At 49.3% G+C, this 26,966-nt stretch overlaps 1 protein-coding gene across 2 annotated transcripts in view; it reads left to right on the top strand.

The window, feature by feature from the left end:
• The first annotated feature begins 495 nt into the window (after positions 1 to 495).
• The window catches only part of Pbx1 (PBX homeobox 1), a 236,971-nt gene continuing 210,500 nt past the window's right edge, over positions 496 to 26,966 (top strand). The window contains exons 1-3 of one of the 2 annotated variants that reach the window (XM_047519784.1): positions 496 to 892; positions 1,088 to 1,376; positions 4,518 to 4,591. In XM_047519784.1, the coding sequence (XP_047375740.1) occupies positions 1,186 to 1,376; positions 4,518 to 4,591 (265 nt within the window). In that variant the 5' untranslated portion in view covers positions 496 to 892; positions 1,088 to 1,185. Of the gene's footprint in view, positions 1,377 to 4,517; positions 4,592 to 26,966 lie in introns of both variants that reach the window. The other variant, XM_047519787.1, reaches the window with a different exon arrangement.

Genomic DNA, 26,966 nt, shown 5'->3' with positions numbered 1-26,966 from the left:
TTCATAACTACTTTGTGCTGACAAACTTGCTCTCAACTGTTTCCCTGAGGATTTAAAAGAATCAAGTTTTAAATGCAGTGCTGCAGCAAAAGAAAACCAGGGTGAGGCGGAGGGATCCACACCGTCTGTGTTCTTTCCTGTTAATTTTATAGGTTTGCGTTTAAGAGGAGCCACGTTTTCCTCAAAGACGCAACCCAAGAGAGGCCGGCGAGAGAAGAGGAAGCCCAGAGTCCAGCTGCTGTAAGCGGGCACCTTTAAGGGCCGGAGGCCGGCGCTCGCCTCCTCCCGGCCCACCTCTGAACTCTGATTGACAGCGCGCCGGGCGAGGAGGAGCGGAGGCGGTGGCGGGGGAGGTGCGGCGGGGCGCGGGGCGGGGCCCTCGCTTCCAGGGCGACCAATCAGGGCTCGGGGCGGGGCTCCAGGGCCCGCCCCGCCCCGCCCCCCGCGGCCCCCTCCCCTCTCCTCCTTCCCGTCCTCCTCCTCCTTCGCCGCCGCCTCCTAGCAGGCTGTGGCTTTCTGTATATGTTTCTGGAGTCCTGAGCCTGAGCTAAACAAAAGCAGGAGGCTGACGGGGCCGCTGGAGTTTGCAGAGACACGGAGGAGGAGAGAGCCTGTGCTTTGCCTGCCGCGGCGGCTGGGGGAGATCTGGCTTTTGCAACAGCCCACCCCCTTTGAGATCACTCTGGCCCGGAGTGGGGGTGGGGGGCAGCGGGGGGTGGGGGGAAAGTTTGCATTGCAATCCCCCTGCCTTCCTCTCCTTTCTCCCGATCAATGCATATTTGCAAAAGGATTAAGCCACAGATTTAAGCGCCGGGAGCCCATTTCTGCCTTGCAAAGGAGATCGGACTGAAAACCAAAAGCCAGCTCTGATTTCTTTTCGCCAAGTGGGAAGGTGGTTTATTTTTCTTGCTTTTTGGAGTCAACACCCTTCCCCATCAGCCCTTGTCCCCACCCTCACCCCACAACCCCCTCACGCCCCCTCCCCCTCCCCGCTCCCCATCCTCCCACCATCCTCTAAAGAGGCAAAGGGATTTTTTTTTTTTTTCTTTTGGTCTTCTTTTTCCCCGTCCCTGTTTATCCTGAAAAGGATTTGAAGGCAGCTTGAAGGATAAAAAGCCTCGGTGCTTCCCCGGAGCCGAGCCGAGGAGCAGCAGAGGAGAGCCGGGGGCTGCCTAGCCTTCGGAGATGGACGAGCAGCCCCGGCTGATGCATTCCCACGCTGGGGTCGGGATGGCCGGACACCCGGGCCTGTCCCAGCACTTGCAGGACGGGGCCGGCGGGACCGAGGGGGAGGGCGGGAGGAAGCAGGACATCGGAGACATCTTACAGCAGATCATGACCATCACGGACCAGAGTTTGGACGAGGCGCAGGCCAGGTGAGATGGAGGCTTTTCTTTTCCTTTCTTGGGGTTTTTTGTTTTTCTCCCTCTCGCAGGGGGAAACAATGGGAACCGAATCACCACAGCGCTTTCTTTTAAAATGTTATTTCTTTCCCCATTTTGACAAGCGACTACATGGCGGAGGAGCAGAATTTGAAGAAGCGTTGTTATCGAAAGTGTGGTCGCCGTGCCGTGATGTGGCTTGCACACTGCGTGTGTGTACAGAGGCATTCGCACATATCCACACAAACAGGCTGGCCGGGTGCTGCCAACTGATCCAAAAGCGGCCTCGGCACTTTTTACTGCTTTAAAAAAGTGTAAGAGAGCAGAATTGTCAAGTTCTGAGCAGCAGTCCTCGCCTTCGTGTTGAGGGACTGCCGAACATTACAGAATAAAATGTCCCGAGAACACTTTATTTGCTAATTTAGCTGACTCCCTAGCAAATTCAGTGAGTTCGGTTTTCTTTCTTGACTTACCCCTCCAAAATTAATTTTTATCTTTTCTTCCTTCTCACCCCTGCCCAATCCAAAACAAGCAGACAAGAAAAAGCAGGGTATTTCTTTGTCAATAATTGTCAGCTATACAGAAAATATTTTACATTCACTTAATTCTGTTTTTAGAGAAGCTAATGGAAAGAAAGAAAAAAGATAGTTTTGCTTTTAGGCATATTTGCTAGTTTTACGAGACTTGAATTTTTAGTTTAACTTCATTGTCTTCTAATTTGAGTAGGTTTACTAACCTTCCATGACACAGTTATGTAGGATCCTTTAAAAAAGGGTGGAGGGACAGAAATCAAGCTTGCTCCTTCACCCCTGCTTCTCGCAGGGCTACATAGGATGCAGCTAAAGAGAAATGAAAGCAGTTTGAATTTTGGGGTATTCCAGTACCATAGGACATGAAGATCTTCATCAGAGAAAAATAATAAAGAAACTGTACCCTCCAAACTTAACCTACCACCAGGCATACCGTTCTCTTCTCAAGTATTTACAAAAAATTCTCTTCCAAAATAAGACACAAATAAAGTAGCAGCCCACTAACATCTTGCTCAAGGCTGAACTCCAAAGAATTTTTAAAAATCTAATGACCACATATGCCTATGCAGTTACCCAGCTTTGTTAAATCTCCACAGTATTTTTTTGTGCGTGTGCTTTGAAAATCTTTTAAACATATATACAAAATTACTATAACTCAAGTGACTCAGTTATCTGGAGAAAACATGATATGTAATTTTTTTTAAGGGAAACAGGATTTTGAGTTGAGAAAATGAGAGGAAGCAGATAAGAACCTGAATGTTATGAATTACACAGTGTTATAGCTGCACGCACATGCGACATGTAAACTCAAGAGGACTAAGGTTCACGGGTGCTTGGAAACTTGGGAGTGTTAAAGACTCAGACTATTCTATTTTTTAATAGAAGAAAGGCTTTTTAAAAATTTTGGTGCTCTTTTTGAATTTTATCATCTAAAGAAAAGCTAATAGGTATGGCAAGTGGAATATTTTGCACTGGCAATTCTCTTTTGAATTGGAACAGATTTCTCCATTACACTGTTCCAGAAAAATACACTCAGACATAGCAGTAAACTGGTTTACTAACAAGTTGGTGAAGTGGAAGGCCAGTCCGAGCAGACACTCACTACTTTTCCGAGATTCAGTCCCTCTTTTTTTGTGAAACTGAGGACAAACAGCTCTCAGCAGGTTCCCGCTTCATTGGCCTAAAAGCTGAGAGACCAGATACAATTTGGGGACAGGGAAATCTTCAGGTCTCCCTCTATAATCCCATATGTGTGTGGTGGAAATGCACTATTTCCATATAACTGTGGAATTTTTTTGTTTGCAGCTGGGCCTATGCACAAGAATACAATTAGTGAAAACTATTTTTAAAGACTCAGGAAGATCGAAATACATTAGTCTTTCCCATCTCTTTCACCCCACACGAGACCTGACTTAATCAGGACCAAGCTTTCTGTTTGGTTGAACAATGTAACTCCACTTGGCAGATGCAGTGTCCTTCTTTTCCTTTCTAGTGTACATTTGTTGATTCCAAAGTAAACATTACTGTTTTAGATGCAATGTATTGTGAGTTTACTACTCCTCTGCTGTACGGTGTATACAGTATGCTTGAAACCTGCTCTTCTCCAGGTTGTGTTTGTGTGTGGGATTTTTTTTTTTTTTAACTTTCAAAGGAATTAAAAAAGAATTGCATGTGTGTTAAATGCTAGGGGTTTCCAGTTATCTTTACACATAATTTTAATTAGTAAACAGAATTCCCTTGACTGAGAGCTGATACGATCAGTATTTTGTTTCCAAAGCATTATCATTCTGCTAAGTGATTCCATGATAAAGTAGAGGGAAGGTATTGTTTTCTTCCTCAAGTGCATTCTGAATACAAACACTCAAACACAAGAACCAGGTCAATCTCTAATCTAAAAGGCAAAATCGCATTTATTTTTTCCCCAATGGGTGGAAGGTCCTAATTGTAAATAATTGAATTTCAACACCTGCAAATAAGCGGTGTATGCACAAGAGGCATAATGTGAGCACAGAGAAATGAATTTACCCCATATGGGCATGTTTGCCCCCGGGCAGTGCATTTCCATACTCTTTAACTTGGGGACTGAAATTTTGTAAATTGACAGGTCTGCTCAGAAGACCTTTCAGGCATCTTGTGTTTATGAGAATACAGGGGCATCTGCGGAATGAATTCGAACACATGGATGAATTAAATTTGAACGCACACATGCAGACGGAGAAGCAGACAGCTTCTAGGCTGAGGTCGTTGCATGGATTTTGCAAAAGTGTTACCCTGTGCATTTGGCTTTGCTGCATTCGCTGTCCTGTATAGGATTATTGGTTTCAAAATTCCACTTTGATTAAACTACTTTTAAAAATTCCCTAAATGGGCATAATTTAGGTTAGTTCTGTTCTGTAGTTAAACCCCTATTCTCCCACTGCTAATTAGCATTATTTCTTTTTCTGTGGCGGGACTTCGTATATTACGTCATAAAAACAAGTGAAGCGTGCCGCAGAGTTGTACTTGGTATATAATTTTGGCTAAATGCTCAGATTCCCCTGTGCGTTCTCAGCAGTTTGGTCTTGAGAGTCCACCTAAGCTATCATGTTGTTGTTTTTTCTTACAGAAAACATGCTTTAAACTGCCACAGAATGAAGCCTGCCTTGTTTAATGTGTTGTGTGAAATCAAAGAGAAAACAGGTAGGAATGAGAATCCAACATTTTGGCATTTTCTTCAGCCAATTGAATCACTTAACCTGCACTCATGAACGTCTTATTTAAAATATTAAAATTTCAGAATGAAAGTATAGTCAAGATTGACCACATAGCCTCATAGCAAGTCCTAGTCCTGCTTTCTGTAAAAAAAGGAATCAAGTTTCTTTGACAGTTGTTTTCAAGTAGTACAGGTTTATATTTCTTAACTCCCTCCCACCCTTTTGGAAATTGGGACTAAAACACAGGTTCTGAAGGGAAATTTGGAGAATGGTGTGTCTTTAAGGAAAAATAGGAAAGTGTCCATTTCCCGAAAGAATGTACTTTGGCCCGTAATTAAACCCCAATTTATTTTGTGGAGTTGGGCCGGGGTGGAACGGTTTAAAGTTTCTTTCTTTCTTTCTTTCTTTTTTTTCTCTTTTGCTCATAATTACATGAAGTGTCAGGCTAGAGGCTGTCAAGAGAGTGTTGTCAGATACCTTTGTGGGAAGCATCTCCCAACATCACCTCTCAGTGTTTGGCCTGTGATTTCCTAGCAGGAGAAAGGTAGAGAGCCCTGCCTGGAGACCACTGGCTGTTGCTGTTCTACTTCCTAGGCCTCATATCATGGACTAACACACTTATAACACACCCCAGGAGGGCATTTAAATTTTAAAGCAACAATTAAAAAATAGCAGTCATCAATCAGAGGTGTTCTTACATAGCAGGTGCCCTGGGAAGGACATTTAGCAATCTCCTCTTGTTTGTTTACTTTAATCCTTAATTTTCCAAAGTGGCTAAATCTCTCCCTTGTAAGAAGAAAGAGTTTGGAAGGCAGTCTGAAACCAGGGCCCAGGGAGGAGAGACGCCGGTCACATAAAGCCCGAACTCTTGCTGGACGCTGACTCCTGCTTGCTTTAAAGCAGCGCAAAGTACCTGACGTCCTCCTTATTTATTTATTTCTTACAACAAGGAGTGAAACAGTCAATAATTCATATCTCAACCATATAAGCAAGGGCATGACATGAATGAAAGTGACAATAAATATGATTGCATGCCCAGCTGATATACATTGATAGCCACACAGGAGGGGGGAGGGCCGGCGCCACTGTGGCTTTCTTTTTGGGAGCTTTCTGCGTTTCTCCTTTAAAAACTAAATAGTTTCAAGATGTGACTGTTGATCGGATTCATGATTACTTGGGTTTCAAATGTACATGAAATTAGCGAGCAGCTCTTTGCTGGGTGTTATTTATGGCTTGCGTGGCACACCAGACAAAGCACCTGGGAAGTTCTGCTCAGACCTGCTTGTCCTCCAGGTCCTTGCGCCAAAGAGGGACCTTACTGCAAACTGCTAATTGCATTTTTGGCTGTGAGATACCTCCAAGGAGACTTATGGATTGTGCATACAAATATCACAGGGCTTTTCTCAGTCTGTAACCATTTTTAGATTTTTTTTCTCTTAACCCAAAATTAGGAAATTTCAGTGTGTATATGTATATATATATATTTTTTCTCTTCTTTTTTCTTCCTTTTTCTTTGATCACTAATGCTTACTTACTTTTAATACTGGGTTTGTTAAAATTTTCTTCTAATTAAGTATGATTTTCTGCTGATCTTGGTTCATCAAATACATTCTCAAATAGAAAGGAATATGTAATAGTCCAGACTGAGAGTTTATTTTTGAAGATACTTTTTTCAGGTTTTTATGGAGAGGAAACCTGTCAGGGCACTTAAATGTACATTATAGCCAGAGTGTTGACTTCTACTCTCCTAATTGAAACCTACTGAGGCAGTAGATCAGATGGGTGGATGTGAGTCAAGATCCTGTTGGGGTGGGGGCCAAGGAGTTGGCACCTCGTTGATATGGCTGAGGCCTAGAGGTACAAAGCACACGTAGTAGCCTAAATAACATTTTAAAGATGGAATTTATGGTTGAGATACATATTTTGGTTTTTAAAATTTTATGTCAACACTTCATGTTTGGAGATTCAAGAAGATATCCAAGTTAAAGTACTGTGTGTTTTGTCTAGAATAATGTATTTTAAAAAATAGCTTATAAAATAATGTAAGTTGAAAGTTTAAGGATTGTTGTGCCTTCCATTAAGAAACACACACACACACTCAGGCGTTACACACAGTTTGCAACTGAGAGGACACCCGTGGGTGAAAGTTAAAAAAGAAAGATTTCCCTCCCTCCTGGTCTTCAACGTGAGGGTGGCGGGATGAGAGGGTCCTGTTGAAGGTAGGCGGCAGCCAGCTGCGGGTGCTGGGAAGAGCTCTTTGATCTCTAGCAGTCACTTGGCTGCTCAGAGGCCGCAGACCCTCCTGCTGCTGCACCGGTGATGGTCTGTAAGGCTGTGAGCGCTCCCCCTCTGGCCTCTCCATGCTGAGCTAGAGCGATGGGGAGCAGGTCCAGCCACCAGCTCCTGCCTTCAGCTTCTGCCTTCGTCACTGCCTGGCGCCTTCCCTGCCCTGGCTTTCCAGCCCCTTGGTGGTAGGAGTGCTCTGCGCGTCCACCCAGGTCACCTGGTGTAATGGACTGGGGCGCTTGTTGTCCCCTAACCTGAAGTTCACACATCTGGCTCTCCTGCAGAGCTCCAGCGGGGAACCTGGAGGGTGCATCCACTTGCCGCTTGGCCTTTTGGTTTCTGGGTCTGACTTTCGTTGGGACTCAGAAATAACCAGGAAAATGAGCTAGAATGTCTCGCCAACCTTTTGGAACTTTCAGAAACACATGCGTGAAATACCTAAGGTAGGCAGCACGGTCTGAATTACAGTTGATTGATGGGTGTTTAAGTCAGAAATTACTGTGGGGATACTTGAAAAAGAGGAATCCATGTGTCTTCTTGCTTCGGAGTGTGAGTAAGTTTTTATTTTGATCCTTTTTTTTCTTTTTAAAAATAAAAGCCAAGATAAAAGAATGCCAGAAGAAAGCTTGGGTGGCACATTTCAGGCAGCAGCAAGAAAACCCTGTCAAGACCCTCAGTGGTGAATATTTCAAGGGGCTTTTATCTGCGTGCTCATTCTGGGAACATGGAGACTCAGTGTGCAGTTTTGAACCTTTTAATATCACATTTTCTTTTGTTTTTAAGAACCCTTCCTTGTTTTCTGACATTAGGAGAGCTCAGTTTTGCACAGGTGTATGTGGTGGCAACTGGGTGGTGGGATGCACGAGGAGGGAGGAAAAGCCAGCGTGTTGAAGTTCTTAGAGAGAGAGAGAGAGAGAGAGAGAGAGAGAGAGAGAGAGAGAGAGAGGGAGAGAGAGGGAGAAAGGGAAAAAAACCCAGAATATGTTTTTAAACATTTCTTTATTCTTAAATTTTTATTTCTGTGTCAAAATCATGCAGGTTTAAAAATTACAAAAAGAAAAAAAATAGATGTCATTTACTAAGAAGAATATTTACAGATAGCAATGAATAGTTGCAATTATTGTGAATAGTTTTTAATTTTAGAATATAATAGCTATATGTGGTATTTTCCAGCCAATTGTCCTCAGTGCATAATCTATACTGAAGTTAAGTTGTAGAATTGGAGGAGGTTAAAAAATTGTTTTTTGCTTCCTCAACACCCTTTGTTCTCTCTTTCCTTTTGCTGTGTTCAATTAACATCCCCATCACGGAACCGTGGGGTGTTTTTAAGTCTACTACTGTATTTCTTTTTGACACCTCCCTTATTATTCTTGCCTGACTCTTCTTTTTAATATAGCAATTACATTATGGGACTTCTACTCCTCTCCTCTCTTCTCCTCTCCTCTCCTCTCCTCTTAAAAGCATTGAAGAATAATGTGTGTATGTGCTCGCGTCCGTGTGTGTGTGTGTCTGTGTGTGTGTGTGTGTGTGAGAGAGAGAGAGAGAGAGAGAGAGAGAGAGAGAGAGAGAGATTGGGGGAGAGGGGCCCTTCAAGCTGTATATTGCAGGGAGTAATTCTGATGGCTTTAGTCCATGAGCAGAACAGACTGAAATAACTTCAGGGAGTTTAGAACAGCCCAGATCAGATTCTTTCGGACTTGAGGCAGGAGTAACTTTTTAGAAGCTCATCTGTAGCAGGTAAATGCAATTTTTATTTTTCTAATAAGAGAATATAAAAATTTGGTCCTTCTTTCTTTCTTCTTTTTCTTTTTTATTCTTTTATTTATTATCATTGTTCCATTTTTGGAAGTGGGGACTAAGAAGAGAGAAGGGACAACTGAAGGGAAGCTGCAGGTCGGGTTTAGCAGGGCGCCCTGTCTTTAGGTGGCAGGTGGTGGCGGAGAAAATCTTCTGTGTGGCTCTAGACTTAGAGGCATCTCTGGGAATCGCAGGCCAGGACCCAGGGTGAGCTCTGGACCAGAAGGCCCTTCTCCAGGCGTCTTCCTGGACTCCATGTTTTACAAGTGGGCTTAGAAAAAACGCTGGCTTCTGAGAGGTGGGGAGAAGGGTGTGGGGAGGGCTTGGTCAGAGCTGCCAGGAGATTCTCCTGGAGCCTGGGTGTGGCTTGTGAGGGGCAGTGCGAGGAAGCTCTGGCTGGGGCTGGGAGGGGAGCGGGCCTGGCGGGCGGGGCGGGCTGCCGCCTCTGCAGCCACTGCCTGTTCTATTGGCATCATGAACTTTTTCACATTTTTGGCAAAATTGCAAAAATACCTCCAAATAGACAAATCGAAACCTAGGTATTGAACACCCATAAATAGGAAGGCATTTTAATTTTATTTTTAAAGCATAAACCTGGCTTATTGTGAAACATAGTTTGCTTGCATACCTTAGGAAAGCTTATCCATATTTTTGATTTCAAGCATCTTTTAGATGGAAACTGCTATGTTTGAACTTAGTGAAGTAGATGTCGATATATGTTTATTGATTTTCTTTAAAAAAAAAAAAAAAAAAAAAAAAAAAGCTCCGTGAAAGCCCCGTGAGGCAGAAGCGGAAGGCGAGGTCCAGGCCGTCATTTTGCTATGACCTGGAGAAGCTCCACCGTGTGTGCCGGTTGACCTGGGCTGGAGGACTGCACCACCCTGGCTCCAGGTCTGCTCCTCACCCCAACGCATGCGAGAGCCAGGGAACAGAGTCACTGATGGGCAGGATGGACGGAGGGCAAACGAGTCATTTGCAAAGCCCTTGGAGCTCCCCGGGCTATATAAATAAAAGATGCTGTGTTTCATAGAATACATTACCTCAAAACTCATATTCTACCCCATTTCACAGTTTGTTCTTGCATTAACTCTTCCTGGACAAAGAGACATGATCTAGCCGTCCACAACTAAATAGTGGGGTTCTGTCCACAGCTCTGCCCCATCTGCCTCTCAGGGATGTCACTTCTCAGAAGTTGGCAGGGTGATTCCCAGAAGAAAAAAGAAAATACAGGTATAGATTGTCATAAGATTATGGGACCTGTGTCCTGTGATGACAGAACAAGGCCACCTCGCCCACTAGAAGGGTTTCAGTCCCTCAGTTATGCATGAAATCAAGACCACAGCAGGTGGGAAGTCTGTCCTTTTGAGTTTGTGCTATAGCTGCACCTAAGTCCTCTGGAACTTCTGTCATTGAATGGGCCTTGGGGTGGTGGCTCACTTCAGGCTCACCTGGACTTACTGCTATGTAGTTCTGAGACCACAGGCAGATTACTTATATGAGGAGAAACTGCCATAGTGGTGTTAGGAATTTGGCCTGTAAAACAGACTCCTTGGGTTTGTGTCCTAGATCTGTGACTTCTCATTTCTGTGTTGTTATTTATATTACTAAGCCTCTCTGTGCCTCCTTTTCCTTATCTATGAAATAGAGATCATAGTGATAGCATCTCAAAGGGTTGTTGGAGGACTAAATGAGGTCATGTATGTAAATTACAGTGCCTGGCACAGTCCGTGGCTGTTGGCTTTTATTATTTCTGTCCTTGTTTTCTTACATGAAAAAGAGGCTTACACCAGATGGTCCCTAAAGACTGAGCCAATTCCAAGACTCTGATTCCATGCCGAAAAGAGACAAAAATTGCTGAATTTAAGATTTGCTTCCTTTTGTTTCTCTTGCCATTCTCTTAAAGTGAAAATTAGCTGTATCTGGCCAGAAGGCTGGGACTAGGGTGGAAGGAGAGGGGGAAAGAGAGCAGGGAACTGGAGAGACAAAGATTTTTTAATTACCTACAGACGGGACAGGAACCACCTCCACAGCTAGAATCACATGCATTAGTGACGGCGCTGCCTGAGCCCTGGCAGCTGGAGAAGCCCTGTGGTCACAGTTACGAATACTTTCTCTCTGAAGTCACAGAGGGCCTGCATCTGACCTGCTGGGGCTCTGGGCAGGAGAAGTAGCATAAAGTGAATCTAGAGCAACTTGACCTTTTCTTGTCTTCCTGAGACGTTCCTTACTTAAGAAAGTACTGTCATAAGGAGAGCCGTGACACATAACAGGCTTATTCTGTGTTTTCACAGGTTTCTTGAGGTTTGTTTTTTACCCCATGAAATTCATCCATTAAAAAAAAAAAAAAAAAAAAAAAAAAAAGAACGATTCAGTAGCTTTTGGAATATTCACAAAGTGGTGTGCTCAGCACCACGATCTAATGTCAGGACATTTTAACCCCCACTCACCCCACATCATTGCCAGTCAGTCACCATTTCTCCTTTGCTAGCTCCTCAGCAGAACCTTCAGCATTCTGTCTGTGGATTCTGCCTATTCTGAACCTTTCATGTTGGACCACCGCACCTCAAGTGCACTCTGACCCTTCTGCTTAGCCTGTGTTCGGGTCTATCCACGCGTGGCTGCACCTCATGCCTTTTTCATAGCCAGATAATATGCCACTGTGCGGGTGCACCTCACTGATTCCTCTGTTCACCAGCTGAGGGTGCACAAGCCATCTCTACCTCGGGGCTCTTGGGAATGACGCTGTGCACGTTTGCATACAGATTTTTGTGTGTGGACATATTTTGTCTGGATGTAGGAGTGGAGTTGCTGGGTCACTGCTGACACTATGTTTGGGTTTTGAGAACCCCCCACTTTCCCAGATTGTCTGCAGTGCATGCTGCCTTCTTCTTCTTTTCCTCCTCTTCATCTCCTCCTTCTCCTTTTTTTCCTTCCTCTACAGCTTTATTGAGGTACAACCAATGCTTTTTAAAAAGCCCTCTGCACACTAACCTGAACTGTGGGTGAGAGGTGTGTTCTCAGTTCAGGTTGTCAGTCTTCCCTGCTCCCCATTCATTCCCTTTCCCCACTTTCTCCAATCAAGGACATCTCTTTTCTTATACAGTAGGATTATATTGTGTTTTTTTGTGTGTCCTTTGGTCAATACTTACTGAAAGGGGAAAATATTATGAAAACATTTTTTGATTTGAATTATGCATGGTCAGGATTTATGTGAAGCTTCTTTCAGAACAATTTGCATTGTAAAGAGGTGAAAAGTAAGTCAAAGGAATGAATCTCTAAGCTGGAATGTCAGGTGTCAGGTTCCTGGAGAGGAAGACACTTGGAGAAAAGAAGGGAGAATTCTGAGTAGCAATCTAGTGTGAGAGAGCCAGGCCCTGAGTCCATGCACCCTGTCGGATCTCAGCTCGTCCTGCAACGTTGTTGGACTTAACAGTCCTTAGCCTCGGCTGGACAGTAAGATGGTTCCTGCTGTGTAGGGTGCTTGGTGGGCCCAACAGGACCCTGATGCAGAGCACAGGGTTCAACCATGTGCTCACCTAATGGGAACTGCTGTTGTTCCCAAGCCCCGTCTCAGATGGTCGGCCACTGCTCTTGGCACTTTAGCCCTGTCTCTTTGGGTTGGAAGTTTTACCAGCCCTGCTCTGGAGTTTTGTGGCTCACTGGAGTGCTTGCTCACCCTGCTTCTATGAGAAATACTTGTCTGTATGAGAGAAGAGTGAGAGTCGGACAAAGCTCAGCAGAGGCGTCCTGAGTCCCCCTCCCCTCCAGCCTGCGTTCTGGGAACAGTCCACGGGACTTCACTGAACCCTCAAGTAACTTTGACTTCAGTGATTTAAATTTCCTGGTAGCCCCTATTATTTAAAAAAATGGAAAGAAACAGAATTAATTTTAATTATGCATTTAGCTTGACGTAAATAGACCTAATGTGTTTTAACATGCAGTCATCGTGAGCATCATTACCGAGGTGCTTTGGTTCTGTTCTGTGCGAAGGCTCTGAATCCATGGACCCTCACTGAGGTGGTGTTTCAGCTGCTCGGCAGCCCCACGTGGCAGCGGCTGCCACCCCACAGCCCCGCCGTGGCGTGGTTGTCGTGACCTCTGTCTTCGCTCCATGCCTTTTTTGGCATGGCTTTGCATTCCACGGAGACGCGTGGTTGCTCCCTGCTCACGCCTGATCTGGCAGATCTGCAGCATGAGAGGGTGGCTCCTGGTGGGCAGCACGCTCTGGGGTACACGCACCCTGGCGCCTCTGCACCCCCAGGGTCACGGCGGGTGCTGGGATGGACTGGCTCCCGGCATGCCTTCTCTTTTCTTTCTTTCTTTCTTTCTTTCTTTCTTTCTTTCTTTCTTTCTTTCTTTCTTTCTTTCTTTCCATACTGCCTCATCTTATGCTTTGTTTCTATACCAGTGAAATGAAATCTGGAAGGCACCCTAAAATAAGGTGTGTGAGCCAAAACAGCCACTGTGTTTTTTTAGCCAAAATTCAGGAACAAAATACAGAAGAATCCATGGTGTGACAAAAGTTTGCCAGGTCCCACACCAGGAGTCCCAAGGCCCAGGGCTGACAGAGTCCCTCTTGGCATATTATTCTGAGATTACCATTTAACCTCTTGGTTTCGGGCTCTCTTGTCTACAGAATGGGTGACCCCAGAAAGCCACTAATCTGATCCCCCTTTCCATGGGGCATGAGCCCCAACATGATCCCTGCTGAGATTCGGTTCCTAGGAGGGAAGAAGGGTGATTTTTTATGAAAGGAAAGTCCTTTTTATGTTATGGCAGTTCTAACTGAGCCTAAGAATCCTGGCTTCTTTTGTGGACAGTCACATAAAACTGGCTGTGGTGGTGGTCGAACTTCCATCAATCAAGCCGTTTGGAGAAGGCAAAGGGGAGAGAAAAACTAGTGGAATTTGAGAAATGCTTACGGTTGAAGCACTCAGGATCCCACTGTAAGGCCAGTTGAGACCAGTCCCAGGTTCACCTCCTTGTTGATGGTGTCTGGATGCTAGTAGTGCATCCGCACGAAGCCTTTGAAGCTGTTGGAAAGTGCTTTTCAGTCTCTTTCAGGGAGCAGAATCCTCTTTGAGTTCACATGGTGGAGGGCAGGAGAGTAGCTTGGTTTGGTTTTCACCCTGGAATTATGGTGTAACTGGGCCACCACTGGCCTCAGCTGTAACACTGATATTTGTTTCCCCCCTACGTTTCGGGGAGGCTTCTGAAGACTTCCAGTGAGGATATTTATCAAGTGCTTGCATCTCTAAGAAAGTGTGGCCAGTGAGTGAGAGAAAAACTTACCTATTTGTCTTGCTTTGAGATGACTGAATCTGCCAGTAGGTCAAAGGAATACATTTACCCAGCGGCCTGTGCTGGTTGGGTGGAGGGAGAGCAGCCAGCCCTTCCTTGGGAGGGCTTTAGGTGATTGGAGACCTCAAGTGTGGTCGCTCTAACAGAATCCTTATAATTACCATTGTTAATAGAATTAAAACTTTGCATTTATCTCTTGTGCCTGACAAAGAAAGCCTCTCTGAGACGGGTTGAGCGCAGCCTGCATCCTTCTGAAAGGCCTCCTGGATCTGAGGCTGCAGACCTTAATCCTCCCTGCACATTTGCATGCAGAGGCTCTGGGGCGCGCACCCTGCGTACATTAACAAACATTTAAAAACAAAGAACGGGCAGCTCGCGCACAGCTTTCCTTTGTGCGCCTCCTTACCAGGGCGCCTGTGATCCCTCACCCCTTGGAGGGGACCGCTGGCAGGGTGCGGTGGTTGATGCTGCGCGCTGCACCCGGGGTAAAGGCCGAGAAGTAACTACATAGTGTGAGGAATAAATTAAACCAGCCTCGCTCTGAGGCCAGCTGGGGGGAAGGAAGCCGGGAAACCCGTGAAAGAAAAACCCAACCAGCACAAAAACCGGAGAGATGAGAGCGCGCGTTTGCTCGGCCCCGGTGGACAAGAGGACCCGCGTGGTGGTCTCGGGGCGTCGGAGGGCATGCACCACCAAATCAAACTTCTGGGCCGACGCCGCGGAGGGGCCGCACGAGCCGCGTGCCCGGGTCTGAGACGCGCCGCTCTTTTCGGGCGGAGAGCCGAGCTGGGCGGGCCGGGCCGAGGCGCGGGTCCTACGGAGACCCGCACACCCGGCGCGGCGACCCAGGGAGGCCGCGAGGCCCGCGCCCGCCCGCTGGCTCCCGCGCCGGCAGCGGGCCGCTCTCCCGCGCGCCCCGAGGCCCAGGCCCGGGCCGGGCGCGTCTCCTCCCGCAGCTCGGCGCCTGGCTTGGCCTCGCATGGCCTCGCCGGGTCGGGCGCAGCGCGCGCGCCACCGCCTTCGCCGCCGCGCTCTTCTGCGCAGTGGGAGAGGGCCGCGCCCCGCGAGCCCAGCCGGAGCTCACCCGCGGACACTGGCGGTGGCCGTGCGCACCAGCCCCCAGCGAGGCCTGCGTCCCAGACCCACGCCCGCGCCCTGCAGGGGTCCTGCCCCGGCCCAGAGCCTCCATTTCCGCGGGAAGGGCGCAGGCTGCATGGCCGTGGTTTTACTTACGGAGGTGACATTCAGAAGCTGAGTGTGCGCACGTGGGCGAGTGTGTGCTCACTTACACGCACGTTAATTTGCAGCTTCTTCCTTGGTTGACCCTGTGTCGTGTCAGCGCCTTTCAGTACATATTCCAGTTGCTGGTTTATGGTATTGAAATGGGTTAAATCGTATAATCCGAAGTTACCGCGGAAACCCTCCCTTCTTCGCTCTGTGGGCTCTTGCAGGGAGCGCGTCATCTTGCCCTAGGGAGATTTTTAACCCAAGAACCTTGATGTACTTTAAACAGCTTTGACATTTGTTTTTGTTAAGCTTGGTCTGATTTCTTGAACACTCGAAGGTTCGGGCCTTCCAACATACCTCGTTTCTTATTTGGTGGCTTGCCTTGTTTTAGAGGAATGCCTAAAGGGGCCTCAAGTGGCCTGATTTTCTCCAGTCTTCAGAAAATAGAGAACTGATGTTGGTAGCTTGGCCCGTGTTGCTCCCCTCCCCTGCCTGCCTTCTGAGCCCGCAGGAAGGGGGCTGTTGTGGGCTGCCGCCTAAGCCATATTACTTCATTTCTTCTTAGAAACTTAAGCAAGAAAAGATGCTCTTGATGTGTGGTTATTATTTTACATGGACTCTTGTGCCTTTCCAGTATTGCTCCATTATATCCTCGAAGGACAACCACCAGGCCCTCCAGGAGACCCTCTGAAACTTTGACCAGATAAATGTGGGAGCCACAGGCAGGATGGTTGGGCTTCCTCAATACTTGAAAAATCTATGAACTGGTTCCCTCTATAACCTTGCAGCAGCCGGGTCTCTGATGTGCCAGTGGAAGAATCAGGCCCATCATTAATCTCACAGGTGCTTCTCATCCGCCGATCTCTGGAGAGAGGGAGGAGGGTATTAGATAAGGAGGTTGAGAGCTCTCCTGCTATGTCTGGTTTTGGAAGATGCTGTAGCTGAAGTGTAAGGGCAACATGGTAGCAGAGACCCTGGTGATAGTAAGGGCCTGAAGCCACTCTCTACCCACCCCCCCCCATGGGTCTCCCACCCCCTGCAGAATGCCCAGTGGGCTCCTCTCTCCCCAGCAGTTCTGGGCTGGGGCATCTTGGGAACTTCCCTGTGCTAAGGAGAGAAGCCTCTGCAGTGGCTTCTGTCTGGCCACACGTGTGGAGGTTAGCTGGCTTGTCAAGGTCCAGCAGAATGACCCTTCTCACCTGTGTTATCACTTTCAGAATGTCGCCTTCTTAAATAGAAGACACAGAAGCTTGATTATTTTTATGGGGTTTTTCTGGGGGGGAGCTACCAGGGATTGAACTCAGGGGCTCTTGATCACTAAGCTACCTCCCCAGGCCTATTTTGTGCTTTGTTTTAGAGACAGGGTCTCACTGAGTTTCCTAATGCCTCGATTGCTGAGGCTGGCTTTGAACTTGCGATCCTCCTGTCTCACCCTCCCCACATGCTGGAATTACAGGTGTGTGCCACTAAGCCAAGCTAGCTTAATTGTTTTTTTAAGTAGGTTTCACCAGCTATTTATGAACTTCCCCTGTTCTGGAGATGACAGGGAAAACTCTTATCCTCCACAGGTGGTAGAGTAGTGGAAAGTCAAAGATGAATGCCTGGGGCCAGACTGTAGCTCACTAGAGAGGCTCCCTTGCCTGCCAGGTGAGACTGGGGCTTCATCCTCAGGACCACATTAAAAAAAAGAAAAAAGAAAAATCTCTGTCCTGGTTGGGTTAATTTTTTATTCCAGAGTGCTTTTGTTTTATGTTTTCTGGAGGGCATGAAGAATCTATTGCAGGGACTGGGGATATAGCTCAGTTGGTAGAGTGCTTGCCTTGTATGCACAGGGCCCTGGATTTAATCCCCAGCAACACACACACACACACACACACACACACACACACGCACAAAAGTGTATTGCTCTAATCTCTGGCGTGTATTGTGAAACTTCTATGTACGAAGCATTATGAAAGACAGCAGGGCTTTTTTTCTCCAGCTTACGGCCCAATAAGGGGCCTGAGTCCCAGTCGCAGTTGCTGTAACATGCCAGCTGACGGTCACACAGACCCTGTGCCAGGAGTGTGGCTGTAAAGGTCACTCACTCTGAACCAAGACAGCGTCAGCCTGGGTGGTGCATGCAGCGGCGTCTCTCCTTGAATCCAAGGACTCCCGGTCCACCCCAGACGCTGGGAATGTGCTGTGCCCTCTGGCCTTCCTGCTGTTCCCTAAACACTGTGACCCGTTCACTTGCCTCTGCCTTTCCCTCTCATTCCCTTTTGTCCCCACCCCCGCTCCACCCAGTGCTATTTGCCAAACTTGTGACCTGAGACCACTTGGCATTTCCCGGGACGGCTGGAATTTACCCGGAGCTGGATAGGCGTTCTGTGACATTTGCTCACCTGGGCAGCTTAAGCTACATGGTCTGTGTCTGCCTGAGAGAGGTTGGAATTTACCTCTGTGCCCCAGGGTTCCTGCTGGCAGGGAGGCAAACAATGATCTTCCCAGCAGCTGGAATTAACTCTTATCATGGTGCACATATATAGTTATGTATACATTCATACACATGTTTATTATGTATTCAATAAATGCATGTAGACAATTTGTACATTATCTGTCATTCTCTAGTCATTATTTTAACAAATTAAATTTTCATGGTTAGCTTCATCTTTCACATGCATACCCTCCCCTTCCACAGCTACCTCATTTCTTCTTCCTCTCCCCACGGCTGGTGGAAGACACTAGGTTAGCTTGATGCTCTCTGAGGCCTGGTGCCTTGAGACCGTCTGTCTCCTTGAGGTCTGTGATACTCTGAGTGACGGCTTTCTCACGGAGGTCGGCCCAGCCCTTCAGCTGCTAAGGAAACACCTGCCTGTCTCTTTGGATCAAATTGGTTGGGGAGCCCATTCAGTTCAGTTGATGTGGACAGGCCAGCCCTGGAGGTATCTCTGGCTCTCAGAACACAGACTCACTTCTTTCTGTCCTGGCTGTCAGCGAGTAAGGGAAGCAGGCAGTATAGACAGTGAGTGTTGCTTTGTCCTTTCCTACTCCACGTGACTTCAAGGGAAGAGTGCTCTGAGCATCCATGGGAAGGATGGCCTCGATTGTCGAAAGGAAGCTGAGTGGAGACTGTCAGCATAAGTGATATCGGTACTTCCCTGAAGCTGGGAACTGTCCTCTCACAGTTAGTGCACACAAAAGGTGCTCACTGCATGCAGAACTACTGCCACTACTGAGGTGAGGAAATCAAGACTCACAGAGCTAATGGAATGCTCAAGTCACGCAGCAATGGAGAGCTGGGGTGGGACAGGTTTTACTCAGTAAGTTTTACCAAGCAGATTTTTCTACCAAAAGATTCATTCCCATTGGATGACAGCACTTCAAACTGATTTGTCCCAGAAAACCCGGTGGACTCCTACTCAACCACTGGTGACGTCGTTCGACTGCTCATTCTGGCCCCGCCTCACAGGTAGGAACTCGCCCTCCGTGACTCTGCTTGGCTGCAGCAGGCAGAAGAGGAAGTCCCAGCCCCGCCCTGGCCCAGTGTCCTGGTTTTCTCTTCAGTCTGCCTGCTTTCTTCAGGAGGAACGCGACCTCTTTCCAAAGTGGTATACACTGGATTGCACACACCCCACTCTTCCCGGTTCCTTCTCAGAAGCCAGGTGCTTCGACAGAAAGTGAAAGCAGGGCAGAGCCCGCGCCTGGCACACCCTTCCTGGTCGCCCCCTTCTGCCCCTCCCCACATGGCTCGGCGGTCGGCCCCTGGGTACTTCCCACCTGTGCGGTTGAGTCTGGTTTCTCCAGTTGCAGAGCCGCATGGAACAGCTCTCCTTTGAGGAGTGGGTGTCCTCAGCTCGAGGACCCTGGAGGGGTGTCATCCCAGGCGTCAGTCACGGCCCAGTGCGGGGGTCCTGGAGGCCTTCACAGCACCCAGGCTTTGCAAGGGATAAACAGTAACAGCTCCAGGCGTGCGTGCGACACGCATTGTTCAGGAGGCACGCCTACTCCCAGAGTCCTTCACCAAGCAAGTTTCACAACAGGAGAGGAGTGAATCCACCTGTAAATCACCTCCCTGGACCAGTATCTGTTCTGATTGTTTTCCCTGTATTTATACCTGCTCCCTGCCATTTTCCTTATGGCCACTTGAATCTCCCATTGCTTGGCTGGCTGCATACTCAGGGAACCTGTTCTGTATCTTACCTATTTATTTATTGCCTGTCTCATTTCAAAGGGGAATTCAACAGCTCACTCGTACGTTCAGGTGATACAAGGGAATTCACTAAACAGACCAGGGTGTTCAGACTCCACAAAAAAGTGAGACACGAGGGGCCTAGTTCCTGTGGGTGGGGTGAGCTCCTTTATCCTGCAGCTTCCCAGCCTCCCTGCTAATAAGGAAGAGCTGCTGACTTTGAGTCAAACTGAACTAGCCTTAGAGAACTTGGCTGCAGTTTTCACTCTGGTTCCTAGGAAAGGACCAGTTTTAAATGTCAAAGCGTTTGAAATTGAAAACATATCAGGTGTTTAAGGGAAAGCAGATTTTCCCCTTGGTATCAAGCCACTTGCAAATCTACCCCCACCCATAGTTTCTAATGAGAAGATGTCCAGTGATATAGTGGACATTGTCCTTGAGACATATATAAGTGTATTTTGCTATAACCTCTTACACAAACCTCTAGCACCCACTACACTTGACTGTAATTATTGTCTAATGATCCAGTTCCCTCATTAGACTATGAATTTCTTGAACATAATGATCAGGATTTGTGTGCCTGGCACACAGCAGGTACTCAATTATTAGTTTTTGAATGAAACACTTTTTTATCTGTTTAGCCAAAAGTGGGTGTGTATTAACAGTTATTGAGTGCTCACTATTCTTGACCCAGACTCCTGAGGAACTTGGGATCTGCGTCCCAAAAAGCACAGAGTACTGGGCATATTGAACCCTGGCTTGATACGACTCTGTAGTAGAAATGTAACTTTGTATTCTGTGAAATAAAGTGTACCGTGGCTTTCAGTACATTATCAGTGCAACTAGTTCTCCTTTTGGATGGGCATCTGTTATGGTTTGGATGTAAGGTGTCCCCCAAAGCCATGTGTGAGACAGTGCAAGACTCAGGGAAGAAATGATTGGGTTATGAGAGCCTTTGTCCAACTAGTGAATTATCACTTGCTGGGATTAATGGAGTGGTAACTGAAGGTAGGTGGGGTGTGGCTGGAGGAGGTGGGCATTGGGTGTATATTTGTATCTGGTGAGTGGAGTCTCTCTCCCTCCTGATCGCCATGTGAGCCACCTCCCTCTGCCACACTCTTCCCCGTGAGGTTCTGCCTCACCTTGAGCCCCAAGGAATGGAGCCTGCTGTCTGTGGATTGAGACCTCTGAAACCGTGAGCCCCAGATCAACTGTTCCTCCTCTGCATTTATTCTGGCTGGGTCCTTTCGTCACAGTGGTAAAAAGCTGACTGAAACAGTGCCTTCAGCCAGGAGAAGAGGGGACCCGGAAGGCGAGGGCCCTCAGGTTTGGAGAGAGCCTTTGCCCTGTGGACTTGCCCTTCTCTTAGGAGCTAGTTAACCCTCTCCTTCCTGGCCTCCAGGTCCATGGAGAGAGGGGCGGGTCCCTCCTCTAGTCCAGACCTGGTCTGGCAGCCTGGGCTGGAAGAGGCTGGGGTTTTCTCAGGGGTGTGGGGAGGTGGAGGGCAGGGTTGTGGGCACCACTGAGATCCAAGAGCTGGCCTATAGAGAAACCTGATCCCAAGACCAGTAGGTGCAGTCCCTGCGACATGCGTGTGAAGCGCAGGCTGAGGCAAGCAGCTGCCTCCCCTGCTTCATCCTCCTCCCTCCATCCTCCATCCTCCGTCCTCATCCATCTGGTGGCAACTTCACTTACCAGAGTTTTCCTTTTCTCCTGTTTCCTCCTCTCACTGCTGTGGTAGATGGAGCCACAAATGCAGGAAGGACCCTGTCCTTCAGTTGCTCACCTTTGGGAGTGAAAGATGGAGCTTCGGAGCTGCTCTGATAGGACCTTGGAGATGACCTCAGGTAGCAGAGTGCACTCCAGGTGAGGGTCCTCAAAGGCGGGCCCAGCCTCCTGTGGCCTGTGAGCCCTGCCTGGAGGAGGTCAGTTCCTGGCCTGGTGTACCCAGCAGGGCCTGTGACCACCGGCAGGCAAGTACAGATGATTTATGGTTACCTACTCGGACTTATTTATGGTTTAAACTGAACATGTTAAGAAATTGTTTCCAAAATGAATACTCCCCTTTTTACTTTCTTGGGTGATGTGTCAAGGCGAGGAGAAAGGATAGAAATGCCTCTGGGTCTCTTGGGTCACTCCTGTAGCCAGCTCAGAGAGCAGAGTCTGGTTGGAATCGCCTGCCATGAAGTCCTTGACCGGTTCCTCAGTTTTTTGCAGTATGATCCTGTGTGATTCAGGGTGAGGGGCTCTCCTGGCCGAGACATGGGGGCTGGAGGAGGAGGGGCCTGTGGAGAGGGGACAGATGGTCGGGTCTGGGGATCCTCCGACACATTCTGCAGGGGCAGCACAGGTGGGAGGTGCAGCTGCCCCCTAGCTAGGAGGGGCCCTGGCCCCACCAGCACCTTCCTTTTGTACCCACCACAGTTCGTCCTGGCCCCCTCCTGCAAAGCCTTCACGTTCTTCCTTCCCTCTTCCAGAGGTTAAAACAGCTTCCTCTGATTGCCCTGAGTCTAGGCTGCGTTCCTCCCATCGGGTTCACAGAAACCTTCGGAAGGGACTCTCCCATCTAATACCACCACCACTACCAAAGAAAGCCAAAAGGCTCACGGCGGGATTCGTGGTACTGACTCTCTATAAGGTGACAGAGGGGTAGGACTTCAAGGGAACAGGCAGTTCTGGGCATAGGCGGCCCTTCCCCTGAGCCTGCGGGACCTAAGCCTGCCCTGGGGAGGGAAGGAAAAGCTGTCCTCCGCTTCCCAGTGGGAATGCCTGGTTGGAGTCTGCAGTCGCTCACACTTGGCTGTCACCTTCAGGGTCCTTCCCTGGGGCCCAGGCCCAGTGGTAGCACAGGTCTGACATTGTTGAGCAAGGAGTACTAGGCAGCCCTGTTTGCCTCCAGATTAGTAGCTTTGCCTCAGCTTTCTCCTGGGGAGGGTCTGAGGGAAGGGACCTCACCGCAGACTGTGAGGAAGGTGGTCAGCGTAGGGCCCACATGTCCTGATGAGTTCCTCTGGCTTGGCTGGGAGGCCACTAGCAGAGGTTCCTCTCTTGGGCCCTTTTCTGTGGGTGTCCCTCCTCTGTGCTCCTCAGCATGGCTGGCCTCTGGGTAGCTGGTGTATCTAGCTCTTATCTAGTCTGAGGATCCTTTGTAACAGTGTATATCGAGCTGGGAAGCTTTTGTAGTAATGTATATTTTATGGGGGGAGCTTTTGCAACAATGTATACCTAGCCAAAGAAGCTTTTGTAACAATATGTATCTAGCCCCATATCTAGCCAGAAAAATCTTTGTGAGATGGTAGAGAAACTTGATTGTTTGGTTTATAAACTTTCTTTTCCCCACCTCTACTTATGCAAGGGCATATGTTGCCATATATTATCTCACCTTTCTGATATGACATCCCTTCAATAAGTACTGCTTATAGATACTCATTCACTCACTCACATATCCAACAAATGGCCTTTACCAGGAATCCTAAGTAAAAGAGAAGTGCGACCTGGCAGCCTGGCAGCTCTGTTCCGAGGTGCACGGGAAAGGCATGGGCTGTACTCCCAGCTTCGGAATTCAGAACATGTTTTAGTACGTTTGGAAGAACCATAAATATAGATGATGACTCTTATAGTCCTACTGGCAAATCTGGATGTCAGACCAAATAGGAAAATGTACCCAACAGCCACCTTTAAGCGTATGACCTCTTGTTTTTAGGGGCTTACATTGGTGGAGTTATTTGTCTGATGTGTTCGGGGAAGTAGGAGTGAAAAGAGCAAAGACATGTGCTGTCTGTAGGACACACGGGTGTGGCACTCATGTCCTCAAGGAAGCTGCTCAGAGGCGATGTTGACATTTCTCTACTGCAAGAGCAAGCACTGAACAAAGCACTAGGCACTGGGTGCTCAGTAAATGCACATTTCTTGTTTTCATTTCCAAGGCAGAATGGAAGCATCCAGGCCCGCTTGGAGCACCATGATGACACAGGTCTGTCTGAGAGCTGAGCAGTGGCCAGGGCACTGGCTCGGGACAGCTTCTCGCCTGTGCAGTGGTGCTGACTGTGCTTGCTATCCAGGGGCATTGTGGATCTGCAGAGGTGTGTGCCATGCTGGTAGACTGTGACGCTCTGTGCCACTCCAAGGTTTCCTTCCTGCACTGTGCTGTCACAGCTGCTTATAAACCGGAGCAAGAGCAAGAAGCCTCAGACTGGCAGGCATGTGGAGGGCTGATTTAGAACATGGCACGATTTAGAAATCTTGTTGAACACAGAATCGGTGGGGCATGCAGTGGGTAGGGAGCAGGAGATCCCACGAGGCTGGAAGCGGGGTGTGATTGAGAGGGAGAAGATGACAAGACCATTGTCCACAGAGGGAGCTTGGAAACAGGCTGCCTCCACAGGGAGCGGCAGCCAGGTCCACCCGGACTTCCGCAGAGGAGTCTTGAATGTCCGCTCCTGCCCAGTTTCACGACGGCTGAGTGGTGAGTGGAGAGGGTGTCAGGGAGTGAGGGGGACAGAGCACGTGCTCTGGGCGGGAGGCTGCAGTCTGGGTTGGAGACCACAGGCGTGCCCGTGTGTGTCCCCTTTCCCGTCCGCTGCTTCTGCACCAGGGGCTGTGGGCAGGCGCACTGCTGTGCCTTCTCAGGTAAGGGGTAGTTCTTCACCTCTGTTCCTCCAGCATGGAGCACGATTCTGGAAATGTGTCCTGGGTGTGAGTGCCTGGGCTTCAGGGAAAGGTGTTGGGAGGTGGTGACCTGGACACCCGATGCAGGGAGGCGGGGCTCTGTCATCTCTGGTGCAGGGGCTGGAGGTGGGTGCTCGCTGGCCTTCTAACACTCCTTTTGTGGGATGGAAAGCCCTTTTGGTAGTGCAAGTCCAGGGCCAGCATTTTGTCTGCCTTTTCTGTTGTTAGCTGTGGATCTTTGTGTGTTGGATTTTTTAGAGCAGAGACGTCATGCACACATGTTCAAGGTGTTGAGTTGTTCTCCATTCAGATGACTGCAGAATGAGAGGTCTTAAACCCATGGGTGGCTTCCGAATCCGGCTTCAACCTGTCCTCCTCACACAGCTTTTTGTAAGGCTGAAGCACGGCCACAGGCTCTCATCTGCAGCCAGCAGCTGGGCGCGCACTGCCTCAGGGGGACGGTGCACACGCCACCCAAGGGTGTTCCCAGGGGAGGCGGAGCAGCAGGTGCCAGATGTCTCAACCACACCCCCACTTCCCTCCCCCCAGTGCCCTGAGCCCACCTCTCAGGCAGAAGCCGGAGGAAGAGCCCCGGGGTGCAGAGGTGGCAGTCCCCTGCTTCCCTGCTAGGGTGGGCACCTGATTTTTTTGGAATTAAAATATCAAGTCTGAGGCAAAGACCAAAGGACAGAGGCCAGACCAAAAGGGCATGCTTGCATGCAGGCACGGAATGACTGATAAAGCGGTGACACCCTTCACTGGGAGCTCGGAATCCTCAGCCCAGATGTGGTCAGCGGCTGGCGGAGTGAAGGGAGGCCGATGAGCGAGCGAGACCACTCGCCTGCAGAGTGCAATCGCAAAATCAATAGTAAGTGGAGGTGAAGGAGTCCTCGCCGCCTTTATGGAGCACAAAGGAGACTGGCTTTCGCAGGGTCTCAGCTCTATGTTAATGGTGCTTTCTAAAAGCTCCAGATCAGATTCTAGGGAAGGGCTGCACAGGAGACGTTGCCAGCTGGTACATCACGTGTACACACCCAGGACTGAACATGCTTGGGTTCTGAAGCCTGTGGTGAAGTGCACTATCATTTTACACACACGCACACACACACACACTCACTCACACACACAATCTCTGACTTTCAGGAATTAGTGAGTCCGACTGTCTCTTCCAACCCCTGGTTCCTTCTTTCTTTCCCGTAGCTCTCCTATAGCCCACTTTAGCTTTATTAGGAATTCCCTTTGGTTTAGAAATAAATAAATAAGAGGTGGCGGAGAGACAGAGACAGACAGGCTGGAGAGGGAAGAAGCAGATCCAGCTCTTGGCCTGCAGCCCACAGCTTGGCCTGCGCTTGAGGAGAGCGCTGTGGGCTCCTCTCCCTGGGCTCGCCCCTTACCCACACCGAGGGAGGCTGTTTCTACCTCCTAACCCCCTTTTCCTTTCTGTTCAAGGAGAATCGCTCTCCCTCCTTTGAGGCTGGGGCCGCCAGAGTGGCGGGTTCCTCCTTGCTGGCCTCTGCTCTCCTCCCCCAGCCCCCTCCCTGATGAAGGGTTCATCCAAAGTTCGAATCCAGACTCTGAACAAAGTGGCGCAGACCTTTTCCTGACTCCTCACCCTTTGTCCTCATCACTCAGTGACAGACAGGAATCAAACGCGCAGGACCCAGCCGCAAAGGGGCAGTGGGGGAGGGAGGGGGAGGAGAAAAGTTCCCATTAACTCGCTGGGCCTTGAACCACCCCAGGAGGAGAGGGGGAAGGGAGGAGGAGAGGGGGAGGGGGGAGGAGAAAGGGGAGGGAGGAGGAGGAGGAGGAGGGGAGGAGGAGGGGGGGAGGGGGGGGAGGAGGGGGAGGAGGAGGAGGAGGGGAGGAGGGGGGAGGAGGGCGGAGGGGAGGGCGCAGCCCCAGAGGGTTTGTGTAAGTTTCCCCAGGCACACACTGAACGTTCCCAAGTTGTTTGCAGATGGTTGCATCTGGTTTCTGTTTGAGCAGAGAGTAGGGATGATCCGGAAGGAGAGGGCCTGTGGGGGAGAGAAGAGCCTGGAAGGGGCACCTGTTTTGTGGTCTAGGAGCTGAGACAATCTGCCTTGGGATCCTCCTTAGCAGGCATCTTCTCTGAGTGTCGGGTTCACCTTCAGGAGGTGAATCATACTTCCCAGGACACCCGAGGACCGTGGAGCAAAGCCCTTCTTCCAGCTCAGTGACGCCTGGTGCCTGGGAGGAGCCATTTCTCTCCAGAGGGCCAACGGTGTACGCTGACCCAGAGAACACAGGCACTTGTGCCCGTTCATCTGCCCTCTCTGCCCCTGCAGGCCTTAGGCTAAGGTGACCTTGCCCACCTGTCGCTACCCACAAATACCTTTCTGGCTTCCTCTGACCGAATCCCCGGGAGGGCAGGGGCTGACTTCCGAGGTCGGGAGGCCCTGGCTGACAGGAACCGCACTTGCATCCCAGATCCCAGCTCTTGCTCCTCAGATGGCCGTGTCTCATCTCTGGTGTGCAGCCTCGCCCAGAGGAGGGCACTGGTGGCCCTGGTGGCCCTGCCTGGGGGCAGAGGCCACAGCAGACACCACCATGCGGGCCAGCCTCCTCCTCAGGAGCCCCCACCTCGCTTACTTGGACTGCTTGCCCTGCCAGCGCCCGACGACCTGCTGCCAAACCCGGCCAGCGAGCAGTGGGCCTGGCTCGGTGAGGAGGGAGGTGAATGGTGAGCTGTGTTTGGTGAGCCTCACAGGGCGACCCTGTGGAATCTGGCGCGTCGGGACCAGGAGCCTGTGCCTTGTACTCCCTGACGGCTCATGTCGCAGGGAGCTGTGTGACCCAAAGCCCTCACCCAAAGGGCGACTTGGGGAATCAGGGCTCGGCCGTGGGGCAGACAGGAAATTGATCTAAAGTGTCATGATGCTTGAATTCGGTT

This window comes from Sciurus carolinensis, chromosome 12 (assembly GCF_902686445.1).
Source record: "Sciurus carolinensis chromosome 12, mSciCar1.2, whole genome shotgun sequence".
Lineage (NCBI taxonomy): Eukaryota > Metazoa > Chordata > Mammalia > Rodentia > Sciuridae > Sciurus > Sciurus carolinensis.
Note: the sequence above shows the minus strand (reverse complement) of the source record. Positions and strands in the feature narration are given on the sequence as shown.